Here is a 16,217-nt window from a genome sequence, read left to right on the forward strand (position 1 = left end):
TGAGGATTCTACAGCCACACATTTGTAAAGTGATACATTCTGGATTACATTTGTTTTTATTGATACATGTATAACTTAAAGTTTGCATGATGCTGTGTCTAACCTGCTGAGTCTTTGCAGAGGCGTCTCCTCCTTACTGAGGCCTTCTCTAGACACTCTGAAAGCAGCCGACTGAAGCTCCTGAGGCAGGTATTTCTCCACATCACTGAAGAACACATTAGACACACAAAGATTTCATACTGTAATTAACTTATATGGTAGAAGATTGATGCTTTATCAGAATTCATACAACCCCTGTTAGGGTTGTTACGTACCTCAAATGTCTGATAGTTAAATCACCAAGTGTTAAAGCAGATATGTTAATATCTCGTGCTTCTAGTTGGTCAAATAGGTTACTTGCGTCGCTAAAAATCTGACATTTTAGTGATATGCTGCAGTGATGATGGTGTCTCAGTATGCAACGGCAAACAAACCAACCACCTCTATTCAAATTTATTGAGACAAAAAGATGATCAGCTTTGAAAAAGAATCAGCTGTTGACAGTAGGGCTGGGCGATATGGAGAAAATGAAATATCATGATATTTTTGACCAAATACATTGATATCGATACCACAGCGATATTGTAGTGTTGACTATTGATGCTTTCACAAAATATTTACACAATGAGATTTTTGATAAATAATCATCAGTAATGTGGATATAATGACTAAGTGGGTAAAGGGAAATAATAGAACGGTTACAACAGTCTGGTAAGTTCAGAAAATGACATCACTTTACTGTAATGCAGGAAAAGACAACACTTACGCCATATTACGATATTAAGATATCCAAAATCTAAGATTAAGGCTGAGCAATTTTATCGATTCTGCGATATAAATCAATATTTTTTCCCCCAAGAAAGTATCGATTTTTATGCTGCGAGTATCGATACATAAGTCCCATTCAAATCCCCCGTGTTTACCCCCGTTCACGTTGCAGGAAGTAAATAGGCTACAATTAAACCTTCGTGAGTAGAAAGTCAATACTTATCAATGCACTCACCTGTTAGTGTATCGCTACAGCCCTAATCACGATATCGATATAATATCAATATATTGCCCAGCTCTAGTTGACAGCTACTCTTGCCCCGGAGCTGAACATGTCCAACATGGCTTCCTGAGGTTAAGATGTGCCAGTGCATAAAATCATAAAAGCAGTCAAATTAAAGGAAGATTGGCCACTGTAGTAAGTAATTAAGTTTATTTATTCAACACCTTGCAAGTTATGTTAAAAAAGGTAAAACAGACTTTATTTTGATCACTTTATTAGTCTCCCCTCTGTTTTTTATTTAAGCATTTTGGTTGTTTTTTATTGGATAGTGATAAATTGGAGAGAGACAGAAAAGGCAGGAAAAAGAGAGGGAATGACATGCCTCTGCGGTAAGGACTCAGCATTGATACGTGGCGTTTACGTTCCACCGGGTGAGCTACTGGGACGCCCCACAGCCCCCTTCTTCAAGAACACTGAATTCATTTTCACAGATTACAAATAAAAAAGGTTCAAGGTTAACTACCTTTGTGGTACAGGGTGCCAGTGACTGCTGGAGGGGACCCACTCTGGGAACACCCAGCTGCTGTAGTGCTCCTCTCGGCTGGAACACACACACACACACACACACACACACACACACACACGCAGACAGACACACACACACACACACACACACACACACGCACGCAGACAGACACACACACACACACACGCAGACACACACACACACACACGCAGACAGACACACACGCAGACAGACACACACACACGCAGACAGACACACACGCAGACACACACACACACACACACACACACACACACACACACACACACACACACACACACACACGTTTTCCAGTGTTGTCTTGCACATCATTGTGAATTCATTACATTTGTGAAATAATGTAATTGCAGAGTCAGTTGTTCTATATTGTGTATGTGGTTAGAAAAAAAGACATCATTTGAAAGAGATTTGTTTCTCAAAATTAAATTAAATTAGCGTTTTCGATCCTAAAAATCCCGTGGCTCTTAAATAATAGTCTATGTTGGTGGAACAGCCACGTTGACTGAAGATACTCACAACTTCTTGGTCGTGTCAGTGAAGTCCCAAACTACTTTCATGGTGCTGGTGAAGAGGCCGTTGGGGGTTTTGGTTTTCGAGCCTGCCTGCAGGGGAAAAGGAGATTGGAAGGGTTTAATTATTCCCTTACTGTGCATTTTGTATTCCTCACTTTTCTGTAACAGTTCTGCAGTGATCTACATTTTGTCATAAAGATTTTTTTAAATTTTAAATTAAAGATAATGATTCATTCTTTCGAACTACTAACATGGGATCTGTTGACGTAAAACGTTGCTGGACTTCTTCCACCCGCCCCCAAATCTGAGTCTGAGTCCTCTGCTTCGTCCTCTTCTTCTTCTTCTTCTTCTTCAACAACCTCGTCATCTTCTTCAACACCTGGAACAAAGTCCTCATCTTCTGCAGCATCGGTGTCGGAGTCGGGACGTTTCCTCTTTCGGCCTTTAGGCACAGCAGGAATGTAAGGAAGAGTAAGACAGAGGACAGTGCACAAGTATGGGAGATGGAGGTATGACATGCATAGGCCTGTCGCAATATGCAATAAATCAATTAATCACATGATAAATAAAAATGAGCTCGATAATTTTTAAATGGAAATTACCGCGGCTGGGAAAAATTTAATTTGTTTTTGATTGTGCTTGGTTTTTAGTTCAGTGCATCTTTTGTTAACCAAGACAGAGTCCATTTTATTTGTTGTTTTTGGCAGTTTTGCTCATTTATTGTGGCTATTTAAAATGTCTTCAAGTTACGGTGTTAAATATTCTTAAGAAATAAAAGTTTATTGATCTTTGAAAAGGTGTACCTGCATTATTATGCCATTATCATTATAATAGATGAAAATGTTCTCAGAACGACAATATTATTGTTTATCGGATCATTTCTGGGACAATTTATCGTCCAGCAAAATTTGTTACCGTGACAGGCCTAGACATGCAACAAATTTAATTGAAATGTCTTTAATGTCCCCAAAAGGCAATTTGTTCACAACAAGTAGCCAACACATACACATTCGCACAAAAACACATAAAAACATGAAATAATAAAATAGATAAGAACATAAACACACATGTACTATACAAAGGTCCCAAGGCCGGACTTGAACCTGGGACATTGTGGTTAAAGGGCATACGCTGTGCATCTAGGCTACCAAGGTATGTGTAACTCACACTCTGAGATATATATATAGTTATTTATTTTCAAATTAAATTGCTGAACTTTTTCAAAAACAAAAAGATGAAATTAATTTTCATTGGCAATGAAAATCCAACAATGCTTATTAAATATGTATAAAAAGAAAATCCCACGAGTAAAAAAATAAATGAAATATTTTTAGTTTGATATATATATTATAGATGTAGGCACTAGACAGCCAAGCAACAAGGCAATTCAAACTAAGTGCTTTACATAAAACATTAAAGAGCAGTAAAAAAAAAAAAAAAAAAAAAAAAAAAAAAAAAAAATGAAAAGGAGTAAAGGTTACAGTGCTTAGTAAGAAATAAACAGTGTTTAATTACTTAAAAAAAAAAATGGCAGCATAAAAAAAAGTCTTCAGCCTTGATTTAAAAGAACAGAGATTTGGTTAAAGACTTCTAATCAATCAATCACATGAAATTCTATAAGATACTATTCTAGTGAAATGTAATTCCAGCAGGATTTCCACTGTACCTTTGCGTCCTTTGAGACTTTTCCGCTCTTTGACCGAGTGTTTGCGAGTGATATCATCGTTGTCCTCTGCCGGAGAGCCTGACTCATCATTGGGATGACTAAGCGCTTCTTTTGCAAAAATGTGAAGGTACTTCAATGCCCTGGAGAAATTTTGTAAAAAAAAAAAAATATATATATATATATAAATGTAATACAGAAGGATTATATTGCCCTGTGAAAAATGGTATGCATGCATGGAGAACGTCTGATAACTGTCTGAAGCCGTTGGCTGTTAATCAAAGAATGTTCTTAAAGCATCAAAATGTTTACAGTTCCAACCCAAACGTCTAAATTACTTTTTAAAAAGGACAATTCTGGCGCAAAATGAACCTAGGGGTTAATAATATATGTGTACCGAGTCGGACGTTCTCTGGAATATGTTTTCATGTTAATCGAATGTGCCTGTAGCTTTTAACAAGCTACCGCAAACTGGTGGTTAGCTGCTAATGCTAGCTTTCGGGGGAGATGGTAAATCGCTATTTTATGGCGCTAACAAGGCTCAAAATAGCACCACACTTCCACGGTAGCATAATGAGGGCCCCTACATGTAAACTGAAGCATTGAGAACTTTGTAAGTGTACAGACAGTTTATTAAAAAGATAGATTTAAATTCATGTTTAAATGAGGGCGCCATCTTGAAAAACAGTCATGACCAGTCGAACGCCGTGCAACCAGTAACGTTATTATAACGTTAACGTCGGGATTCGACTGCTCATGACTGTTTTCCAAGATGGTGTGCATGTAAACATGAACACTACTGTCTTTCTAAACTATCTTTTTAATAAACTGTCTGTACACTTACAAAGTTCTCAATGCTTCGGTTTACATGTAGGGGCCCTCATTGTGCTACCGTGGAAGTGTGGTGCTATTTTGAGCCTTGTTAGTGGTATAAAATAGTGATTTACCATCTGCCCCCGAAAGCTAGCGTTAGCAGCTAACCACCGGTTTGCGGTAGCTTGTTTAAAGCTAGAGGCCAAAAACTAACTAAACGACTTTTCACAGATCTAATGATTGTAGTTGGTCCCCAGTGGACTTCTTTAGCAAGTTTTGTCTTTAAGCCTTTTGAGCGTTTTTTTTATTTCTTCATTTAAAAAAGGGACCACGCACATTAATCAACAGGAGTACAAGGTCCAACATGTAAATGTGCCAGATTCAGCCATACAGGTTCATTTTCGTCTGCAGTCCCTAGCAGGTTGATGTCTTAACAACAATGGATACACTACATCAATACAACAAATACACATAAAACACAAAAGACATAGGCAGCTAGACTTTTCAACATTTTAGACACAGATATGGAAATAACAACAGTCCAAAATAATGTCAAATTGCATATTTTTTCTGGGAAAAACTTCTTGAGGGAGGAACCCCCCCAACCAAATACGCTAGGGAAAAAAACTGGTATGCATCTCCATCTTTTGTTGAATGTAATGACAGACTACATGTCACTTACGCTTTAGCAGCGCCTCTCCTGTGGCGCCCGCTCGGTGTGGTCTCCTCCTCGGGTTCCCCTTGAGCCTCCTGACATGGTGGTTCTGGAACTGGTTCCGGTGCAGGCAGCTTCCTCACATACTTTCTCTTTGGCTTCGGTGTCCCATTTTCCTGCTGCACGGTAACTACAATTCCACCCTCCCCAGTTGCAAGGCCCCCATCGGTGGCGGGAGTTTTTTTGGCAGGAGTTCTTTTAGCTGGAGTCTTCCTGGCTCGAGTCTTTTTTGTCGGGGTCTTCCTGGCTCTCACTGCCTTTTTAGGAGTTTCCTGTGAGGTTTTGCCATCACACTCTTGAGGTATTTCGTCAGCTGCTTCTTTTTCCCCATCTTCTGTCTGTTGTGTGGCATTCTTAGCTTTTCCCCTCTTTGCCGGAGTCTTTTTAGAAGCTGCTTCCCTTGCTCCTACTGGGCTCTTTCTATGTCGTTTTTGCCCATCTGTGCCCCCAAACATGCCATCGATTTCATAGTCTGAATATTTTGGATTAATCTTCCGTTGCCGTCCTTTAGAGCTGGGTGATAAATTGCAACACTGCTCCGACGACTTCTCTGGCCCTGCAAACAGAGTGATGTTTCACGTCACGGGTGTACAATACAAAGTATGAACAGAAATCCATAGAATAAAATACAGATGTATTGAAAAGACAATTAAAAGAATGCATTTTCAACAAGAATGCCATGTGCACAAATCCATCTTCACAACTATCCCACCAAATGTTGCTCTTACAGGCTACATCCTTACAAAAAGAAAACATGTCCGGAAAAATAATAATATATAACATGGAAGGTGTCATTGGGAAATCGAAGAAAGTGAGCACAAACGAGTAATTCATGCAAAATTGAATTAGTAATGTTGTGCAAATGAGTGGATTATTTTTGCTCTCAAATTAAAACCATTTGTGTGCACAAATCAACTCACACACACTGGAATTAAAAACTTTGAGCACACAAAATGACAGTACTTAATGTTAAAAGGTATTGTGTACATTCCGATGGGATGTCAAAGATGTTGTATATAATGGGCAAAATCCAAAGTTTTATTCATGTATATCCATGCACAAAATAAACACAAAACTGCATTAAATCCAAGCGGTTGCAGCATTGGATGACCTACAGTTCAGGCAATTTGAGCTTGCTATCCTGAAAATATGGACAAAAGAGTAGTAAAATCGGAACCTTTGTTGCTTGATTTGAAGGCCTGTGTCAAGGCTAAGATAAACAGGCCTATCAAAACATATCTATTGGGTTTTATTGTTGCACTACTTACTTTTGATCCTAGTAATAATTGCCAAAGAAATTCATTGATTTTGAGAAAAGTACCTGTAACTAATTACTAATGTTCAGTAACTTGCACAACACTGTTCGTAAACGACCAGAGTAGTGCCACAGCCTGTAACTTCAGTTTCTATTAAAACAGAATCTTGTTACAATTCAAGAGTAAAAAGTAATTAGTCATGTGTGCTCACTAATTATTTATTTCCTACATGACACCTTAATAATAGTTAGTAACCTAATGCATTTGTAAGTTATAGCCTCTTATCACCTTGTCCAGAGTCAATGGGATCCATAGGCCCTGGGTGTCTTGTGCTGTGGTGGTCTTGTCAGATGCCTCCTCACCTATGGAGCAAGTTTCTTCTCACTCTGACTTTGCTGCTGTTCAGGGAAGAAATCCGAAATTAAAGGCAGACATTAACATTTTTATTAACCACACCACAATATCTGAGAATATAGTACAAACAAAGATCTTAAGAATAAATAGCATAACTCTTAAGAATACTTTCTAACAGTTATATAGTGACTGTACACATAGAGCAATATTTAATCATAATAGGTCTGGACTGACTGACAACGTTGTCAGCGACAACTCAACAACTTGTAAAGACAGACATAAAGACGTCTGTAAAGACAGACATAACCAGATACGACTTTATTGTACGTTACACAGCCAGACACCTTCCTAAGTAGATAAAATATGTAATGTAGAAACGTGGAGTGAAAGAGCCAGTCGCAGACTACTAAAACCAAACCTCGTTCAATATTGTGATAAGTGTATGGTTTCTTCCGTACTGTCAAGTGTACATGGGTGATAGATAGAAAGAGACTTAACGTTTCTAATAGTTTTGGACCACTCGTCAATTCGGCGAATATTTCAAATTTCACACATACCAATTACCAAGTTATTTAAGTAGTACACTTTTGTTAACCTGCTTGTTTTCCCGGTGACTCACATCGTCTTCTAGCTACGCTATTGAGCTAAAACCACACAGCTAATGCTAACTGGCTAAAGTGGCTCTAGAGTGTAACGTTAGCGCTTTTTACACTGCCGTTAAGTAAATGAAACCCTCTTAAAATCGGCCGGTAACCGACAGCCTTTACGAATAACACTACTGGTACCATTAAAAACTCACCCTGCATGGAATTGAGGCTTCTTCCTCGGTGGCGAAGGCTGAAAAGCCTCGTACCGAATCCAGGAAGCTAGAATCTGGCCACTCGGGATCGAATCCCAAACTCCGCTACCGGGTACGACGCCGTGGAAGATCACCGGAGCCGTTGAGACATACCGAACATATGAAACCAGCCGTTATTCTTTCTTGAACGGCAAAATATAAACATCGCCCGCGTTGTTTCCACCGACTCCGCTTGCTAAAACTCGCATTATGCTGACTGACATCAGACCGCCATGTTACTGTACCAGCATGGTAACCTACACCGCCCCCTAGCAGCAGAACATGGAACTACACCGATGTACAACTGTAGCGGTCGGGAGATCAATCCCATCAGCCGGAGGTCTTGGAGTACATTTAACCAGTGGTGGAGGAAGTGTTCAGATTCTTTTTTACGGTGTGTTATTTTCTGTTCAAAATGTAATGTTATTTGATTCCAATATACAGTTCTCTGTGCTAAAAAATAAATAAAATAAAATTACTCGCTCAGGAATGAGGCACATGTACATGTACATAACGCCATAAAAATACTCCGTGACGAGTCGAAGTCCAGCATTGAAAATATGAAGCAAAAGTAGGCTATGTATCAGGAAAATGTTATTAAAAGTAAAAGTAGGCCTACTCCATGCAGAAAAAATGCACCATATTATATCATTTGATTACCAGTACGCGTGCATGAATGCAACAACTGTCCATAGTTTTATTTGGCATTATAGTTCATTTTTTTTATATTTAAAAGCACATCTTTTAAGTATTAAAATCATCTTTAAGAAAATCTTAAGTAAACAAAAAGGGAAATCTCAAACAAGACCTGAAGACTACCACAAGTAGGCCTAAGTCCTCAGTAGAAATAATAATAATAATAATAATAATAATAATAATAATAATAAAATCATTAGTATTTAACAAAGACACCAAGCTACTGCATCAGTAATAATAATCTAAACACTCCGAAAAGGATCAGTCTGCATTATGTTTATTTTTACATTTGGTCCTTGAGTGCTTTTGATCCTTTTGATATTTTAGTACATTTAGCTAAAAACACTTCTGTACTTATATTTACTAATATAAGTCCTATGTCTAATATGTACATCTTTTTTGAAATGCATGGAAAATTGTACTATGTCAGTTGAAATGTTGTTGAAATTGAGTATATAAAATTGTGGCTTTGATTTTTTTTTTTTTTTTTTTTTACTTGAGTACAGAATCTAAAGTAAATGTGTATTTCACTACTGCCAAACATAAACAGTATTATTAAACATAATGTAAAACATCATGTCAAGTCAAGTGTAAAATACTTCTCATAACAATGAATATACAAAAATGATTCCTTATTTCTTTTTTTAAAGATCAGTTTTTACATTCCATAAACTTCAATATCTTTCACCGCCGTGTAATTTCAAAGGTTTGTTTTTTTGTCAATTTAAACATACTTATGAATTCTATATTTTCTCTTATTCTTTTCAAATCCTATTTTAACCCTATTTGTGTCTGAAACATTAGTGACAATGTTGTATCTTACCTGATGCTCTTTGTGACAGTTCACAGTCCCCACATCATTCTTACTGAAGACACAGAGCCCACAATGACCATGAATTCAACTTTTAATTATCTGTGGTTATAACACTGCTGGTACTATGAAATAGCAGCGAATAGCTTCTAAAACCCCCCAAAATAATGACATATTAAATGTACAGATTTGCAACGTAGGGTTGGCTGAGATTATAACAAGTTTCACTTGAATATAAATCATGTCCCACAAAATGGAGAAAAAAAAATTAGGTGCTTTCTTTGTGCGTTTACAAATGATACAAGACTGAACCTTTATTCAAATCTGGCCTAGATTATGTATGCTGTATATTTCCTGTATGGGTGGTGATGGTGATGGTGATGGCGGGGGCACAAGACATCAGAATATCAATTTCATTCTTCATTAATTCAGTTTTTTTTTTTTTTACTACACGGTTAATTCTTTCACAACTCAGCCCCCGGTATTTGGAACGGTTTTTAATGGCTCTCACTAGTCCTCTCTATTGTGAAAAGTGGTCACCGCTGATAACATTCAATTACGTAATGTAGCTGTTTTGGTTCTATTGCCTAAAGTAGGTGACAACGCCTCTGTTGGCACTAAAATACAAAAATAATTATAACAGTTCAAGCGTTCTATTTCAAATAAAACTAGATGACTGACCTGTGCTGCAGCATTAAGATGAAGAGATGCTACTGCAAATAAAGTAACAGCAGGAAGACACAAGGTGCAAATGACAGTGAAAACCTGAAATAGGAGGTTTCGCTTATTAAATTACTGGCATGATTTTGAGCAAACGTTTCACACAAATATTGGATTGTTTTTCCAATGATGAAGCAAATGACTTGCAAAGTCTCTTAATGCTGAGTAATGCTTTCCTTTGGGCCAAACAAACCGTTCAAAGTGCATGCACGGCGATAAAAGATTTGGTCACGACAATAAGTGGACATGGGAAGTATTTCAACCGCGAGAGACAACAATCAATGGGAAAACAAACAAAACAAGTTGCTACACAAAAATCTGATGAGGTTTTTGAGACGTTCCTCTAGTAATAGTACTTTTTTTTAGGCCTTTGGTTAACTTGGTTATTACCCGGACATACGCGAACACTGGCGATGGAGTTGCAAGTAGATATCTCTTCGTTTCAAGGGACCACACGCCATAAAAGGTTGGAAACCGCTCACCTGGGCGAGGAATCATCATTAGAAGAATGATTATTATTAACCCTTGTGTGGTGTTCATATTTTTGTTCCACAGCCAATGTTCCCGGGTCTGGTGGACCCACCACATTATTAGGCTTTTAAAATCAATACAGCCTTAACAATTTATGTAAAAATACTTAACAGATGTTTACTTTAGAAACAATTACCAAGGATATATACACATCATATATGGTTCATATTTGCCATTTACCCCTGTGAGATCACATTTATGATCATTTGCTTTTTTGTGAGAAAATAAGGAAATTCAATTTTAAAAAAAAAGGTAAAAAAAAAAAAAATTGGAAACAATTTTTGATAATTGTTAGTGCTTATTTCTTAGAACTTACTCAGAACAGGTGAAAGTGCTTGACCTGTAACAATGTTGTAACTTTGTGTGGGAATAGCAGGTGCAGAAAGACAACATAGTTTCATAGCATCTACATTTAAATACACCTGGGTCCAGTAGACCCGAACACCTCATATGTAATAGTTATGTGTAGGGGGGTGTACCGTGTGCCGTCACTGAAAATAAGTTATTTTTGTTTGAGTTTGAGTTAAAAGAAATAATAAATAGCATAATTTTTCGTTTAGCAAACATTGACATTTTAGCAAACATTGAAAATGGGTCCCACAGATCCAAACACCACACAAGGGTTAAGAAGTACTGGATATTTTGCATGAGCAGCAATATAGAAAGTGGCTGGGAAAAAAAAGACAAAAGCACCACCACCACCTTAGTAAACCATGCAAGATAGAAACAAAAGTAACGGAACATCCTGGGTAAATGAAATGTTAAGGGGATGGTTCCATTTTTTCAGGGCACCATTGTAAATAAGAACCTGTTCTTAATGACTTTTGCCTGAAAAAAATAAAGGGGAATTTTGAAAAAAAATCTAAGTGGGGTAGAATGAGGTACTTTTCAATAGTCAGTATATTATCTACAATAGATGGCTGTCGGCACTGACTATGGAGAAGTACCACACTTCCAAAAGATCCAAACTATTACTTTAGAGCTTTAGCATGTAACTTTTTGATATTAATACAAACGTTACATTCAAGCCATTGCCAACTGAGTTGCTACAAAGCTAATTAAGGCTATCAGCTCCACACAACTCTCTCTGGATTTCTCAGTATGACAATGTTCAGAAGATTGGGTTGTTCTGTGACTTTCCCGCTCAGAAACTAGAGTGGAGAGGATTACCTCTTCTGAAGAGTCCATCATGTTTTTTTTAATCATCCGTGTCCTCCTTGGCTACTAGCTGCGTGGACGAGGGGTGGGGGGCTGTGCGCGATCACGGAAGGCTTGTATCATGTGGACGCGCTGACAGTGTTGTTGTCATTACTTAGAATTCCTCATGGGGGCGACAGAAATTACTTTAAAAGTACAGAGAAAACAAAAAAATACACGACTTACACAGGTGGTTCTGACACACATCTGACAGTTAAATGAGCTCCCTTAAAACCATCAACGATTTGGGGCTGCACAACCACTCTTGTCCGGAGGAAAATAAGAGTAATAAAGGCCAGAACAAATACGATAGAGTTTTAACCATGTCGCTGCTTGAACACCTAATAAAAAATATAGTGTTCATAAAGAGATCGTTGCATGTTCTCCACGACCGCCTGATATCCACTTTGAATAAGATAAAAACCATGCTTTTTTGAAAAACTTCCCATGTCGTAGGAGGTGTTCTATTTTAAACTCTTCCAAAAAGGCATCTGATGGAGGGCAATGAAGGGTAAAGCACTTTAAACAGAATCAGATACAGTCAATTTGACAGAATAGTTTGACATAGTTTGTTAAAGGTCCCATGACATGGTGCTTTTGGATGCTTTTATATAGACCTTAGTGGTCCCCTAATACTGTATCTGAAGTCTCTTTTATATAGACCTTAGTGGTCCCCTAATACTGTATCTGAAGTCTCTTTTATATAGACCTTAGTGGTCCCCTAATACTGTATCTGAAGTCTCTTTTATATAGACCTTAGTGGTCCCCTAATACTGTATCTGAAGCCTCTTTTATATAGACCTTAGTGGTCCCCTAATACTGTATCTGAAGTCTCTTTTATATAGACCTTAGTGGTCCCCTAATACTGTATCTGAAGTCTCTTTTATATAGGCCTTAGTGGTCCCCTAATACTGTATCTGAAGTCTCTTTTATATAGACCTTAGTGGTCCCCTAATACTGTATCAGAAGTCCCTTTCCCCGAAATTCAGCCTTGGTGCAGAATTACAGCCACTAGAGCCAGTCCCACAATGAGCTTTCCTTAGAATGTGCCATTTCTGTGTCTGTAGCTATTGAGGAGGAGAGAGGGGGGGGGCAAGGTGGAGGGTGGGGGTGTGGCCTTGACCAACTGCCATGCTTCGCTTGTTTGAAAGCCATGATGTCTCTCTCATGGGTGGGCCAAATTCTCTGGGCGGGCAAAGCAGAGAAAGGGGAGGTAACCTTGCTCCTTATGACCTCATAAGGAGAAGATTCCTGATTGGTCCATCTGAGCTTTCATTTTCTCAAAGGCAGAGCAGGATACCCAGGGCTCGGTTTACACCTATCACCATTTCTAGCCATTGGGGGACCACAGGCAGGCTGGGGGAACGCATATTAATGTTAAAAACCTCAAAGTGAAATTTTCATGCCATGGGACCTTTACAGACAGATAAACAGATTAAAGGGAACTCCTCTTTCAAATCAACGCAAATGATAAACTAATTATCATTTAGTTTAAGGAAGAAAACTCAACAGAAGTGCACAACAGAGGGGTAACCAATAACCAAATACATTCATAAATGCTAAAAAGTTGTACAAAATATATATTCGAAATAGTGTTAAAACGCCACAAACAAAGGACTGACAACCATACTTCACTGTAGTAGATACAAAATGCAGAGTACATACATATTAGGCTACATGCTAATTGGTTAAATATTCGGAGACAGACGAAAACAGGTCCGGTGAACAGAAAAGAAAGACCAGCCACCCTCCATGTTAAACGCTTGGTATGTTAGCTCTTCTTCATCAGAGTTAAGGGTCTCTTGTGTCAGACCACCTGTCCAATTCACCTGCAGTCCATTACCTTCCTCAACAATAACGTGACGGCCACATTTATTGGCTGTTGTTTTGTGATCAGCCAATAAGATCCAATTCTATTCATGTGCTTTATATATCTTTTCCTTCCCTGCTGCTGAAACTCCTGCATGGAATGTTTAAAAAAATAACCATTTAATAAGCGTAGAAGTTAATGTTCACATGAAAAATACAGTTTGATAAAAAAAAAAAACTGCATTTTAACTTAAAAACGTCCGCTTACTGGCTTTTCCCCTGAGCTTTCAAGCGTATCTTTTGGGATTCCTCAGCAGATGGAGACTTCACCATCACATCTGACCTCCGTCTGCTGAGGAAGATTTTAAAAAGATGCCGTTATACGTTTCAGAAAAAGCTAGTAAGTGGATGTTGAGTTAAAAAATTATGGATTACTGCAATTCGGAGATTCTTACATCTTGACATCTTTTAAGAGGCTACAGGACAAACACATCACAGAAAAACACCTACAGATTCAATTCAGAATCGATTGACTCAGAATTCGATTCAGAGTCAATTTTGAACTGTAAGTTATCACATCAAGTATTTTCATTTCTTTTTAAAAACGTGTTTTCGGTTTCTTGGAAAGATATTGAGAGGACAATATCGTGAGGTAGGCCTACGTGAGCGGACTAGCTAGTCCAACATTTTGGGAAATTAACTGTTAAGCTATCTGTCCAAGATTCAGATAGGATTGATCCCACTTTCATGTCAGTGTGTTGAGTACAGGGATGGAGCAAGGTGGTGATTAGCTTAGCTTAGCATAAAGACTGGAAGCAGGGAGGGGGTGTCAGCCTGGCTCTTTGAAAAGTAAAAAAAAGAAAAAATAAACCTACTGCTTAACAGGTTCTTTGTTTAATACTTCACGAATAGGAATGTAACGACAACAATTTATGGTTTTACTGGGGAGCTACATACTGTAACTATTTCTTGGCCAAAATTACAGCCGGGTGCAATGATTTGCTGGATTCTTGTCATCACAGTAGCCATGTTTCCATCTAATTGTCAAGCGAATTTTAAGCAAACTTTGAAAGTGTCGCAAAGAAGAAAAGAAAAAGAAAATGCGAATTAGAAGTGTTTCCATCAACTGGTTTAGAGCGAATAAACTGGACTGCGCAATGCGCGTTTTTTTGCCCCCAACGGCTCCTTCCAGGCAGTAGTGCGACCGCTGCCTCCAAGATACCTAACCCTAACCCTAACCCTAACCAGTGCCTAATCCTAGTGCCTAAAACAGTAGCCTGGTCCTACCAGACACTGGTCATTTAGCCTGGTCGTACCAGACACTGGTCCATTAGCCTGGTCCTACCAGACTCTGGTCCACTAGCCTGGTCCTACCAGACTCTGGTCCATTAGCCTGGTCCTACCAGACTCTGGTCCACTAGCCTGGTCCTACCAGACTCTGGTCCACTAGCCTGGTCCTACCAGACTCTGGTCCACTAGCCTGGTCCTACCAGACACTGGTCATTTAGCCTGGTCGTACCAGACACTGGTCCATTAGCCTGGTCCTACCAGACTCTGGTCCACTAGCCTGGTCCTACCAGACTCTGGTCCATTAGCCTGGTCCTACCAGACTCTGGTCCACTAGCCTGGTCCTACCAAACTCTGGTCCACTAGCCTGGTCCTACCAGACTCTGGTCCATTAGCCTGGTCCTTACAACCTGCACTAAGCTGTGTTGTGTGATGGCATTGTTGTATCTTCAGTCAATCACGTTTCAGAATTACTATTGTGCTTTCTGCTTGGGTGATTTTTAGTGAATATTATATTGCCATAGTCTTGAGCCATACAACGCTTTGGTATAATTTAATTAATTGTAACACTGTCTTGTGATGTGTGAGTCAGATGGCAGTACTTGGTTTATTGAACTGGAAAGGCATACTTGATGCCTGCTCAGCTGGACTAGTCATTCATCTTTTTTTTTTATTATTTTTTATTCGATAGTGACAGTGGATAGACAGGAAAGGGGGAGAGAGAGGGGGAATGACACGCAGCAGGTCGGATTTAAACCCGGGCCGCTGCAAAGGAATCTTTTGACCAGTAGTGATTGGCATGTGATTTAGTGCCCATTTAGTTCGCACCGTATGTATGCTACTTCATGGAGGGGGGGGGGGAGGCAGAGGTTGAGTCGTTCTTCGCATACAGCAAACATCTCCTCACTTTTCGCTAGCTGCCTGTCCCCTGAACACACTGTAAAAAAACATGGTCTCTGTAGACAGCCCAGGGTCCACAAACAGCAACAAAAACAAACTGTGCCAACCTGCACCACCAAACATAACAAACAGTGTTCCAGCCAATAAGCGACAAGAAGGATTTGGGGGGGGCAGGGTTAGTGCGCGGAAGCACGGAAGGGAGGGGGAGGGGATGGGATGAGGAGGAGGAGGGAGGGGCGAGCTAGCCTCCGTTATGTTTGACAATACTTTGAACGTCAACAAGAAGCGACGTCACCCAACATCGCTTAGAGCACCTTTAAATATTTAATATGTACGTAATATAAACTTAAAAAAATAAATAAAATACTTTGCCATGGATTTGCTTCATTGATCTTTCATATGTGATTTACTTTGTTTAAAACTCTTTTCACTGCACTGGACCACTACACAGATGTCACCTCAAGCTGCCAGCAGACTGGGCTCATGAATGGCAACGTGATGCCGGTCATGAGCCGAGTTG

General features: G+C 39.0%; 1 protein-coding gene across 3 annotated transcripts in view; it reads right to left on the minus strand.

The window, feature by feature from the left end:
• Positions 1 to 8,057, minus strand: part of gtf3c2 (general transcription factor IIIC, polypeptide 2, beta) — a 30,753-nt gene extending 22,696 nt beyond the window's left edge. The window contains exons 1-8 of one of the 3 annotated variants that reach the window (XM_028605069.1): positions 7,708 to 8,057; positions 6,843 to 6,949; positions 5,266 to 5,854; positions 3,774 to 3,913; positions 2,359 to 2,549; positions 2,112 to 2,197; positions 1,554 to 1,631; positions 104 to 205 (exon numbers count right to left, since the gene is read on the minus strand). In XM_028605069.1, the coding sequence (XP_028460870.1) occupies positions 104 to 205; positions 1,554 to 1,631; positions 2,112 to 2,197; positions 2,359 to 2,549; positions 3,774 to 3,913; positions 5,266 to 5,854; positions 6,843 to 6,867 (1,211 nt within the window). In that variant the 5' untranslated portion in view covers positions 6,868 to 6,949; positions 7,708 to 8,057. Of the gene's footprint in view, positions 1 to 103; positions 206 to 1,553; positions 1,632 to 2,111; positions 2,198 to 2,358; positions 2,550 to 3,773; positions 3,914 to 5,265; positions 5,855 to 6,842; positions 6,953 to 7,503; positions 7,591 to 7,707 lie in introns of those variants that run through there. The other 2 variants (XM_028605068.1, XM_028605070.1) reach the window with 2 other exon arrangements.
• Between the last annotated feature and the right edge of the window lie 8,160 nt (positions 8,058 to 16,217).

The sequence above is a fragment of the Perca flavescens genome, chromosome 18, assembly GCF_004354835.1.
Source record: "Perca flavescens isolate YP-PL-M2 chromosome 18, PFLA_1.0, whole genome shotgun sequence".
In the NCBI taxonomy this organism is placed as follows: domain Eukaryota; kingdom Metazoa; phylum Chordata; class Actinopteri; order Perciformes; family Percidae; genus Perca; species Perca flavescens.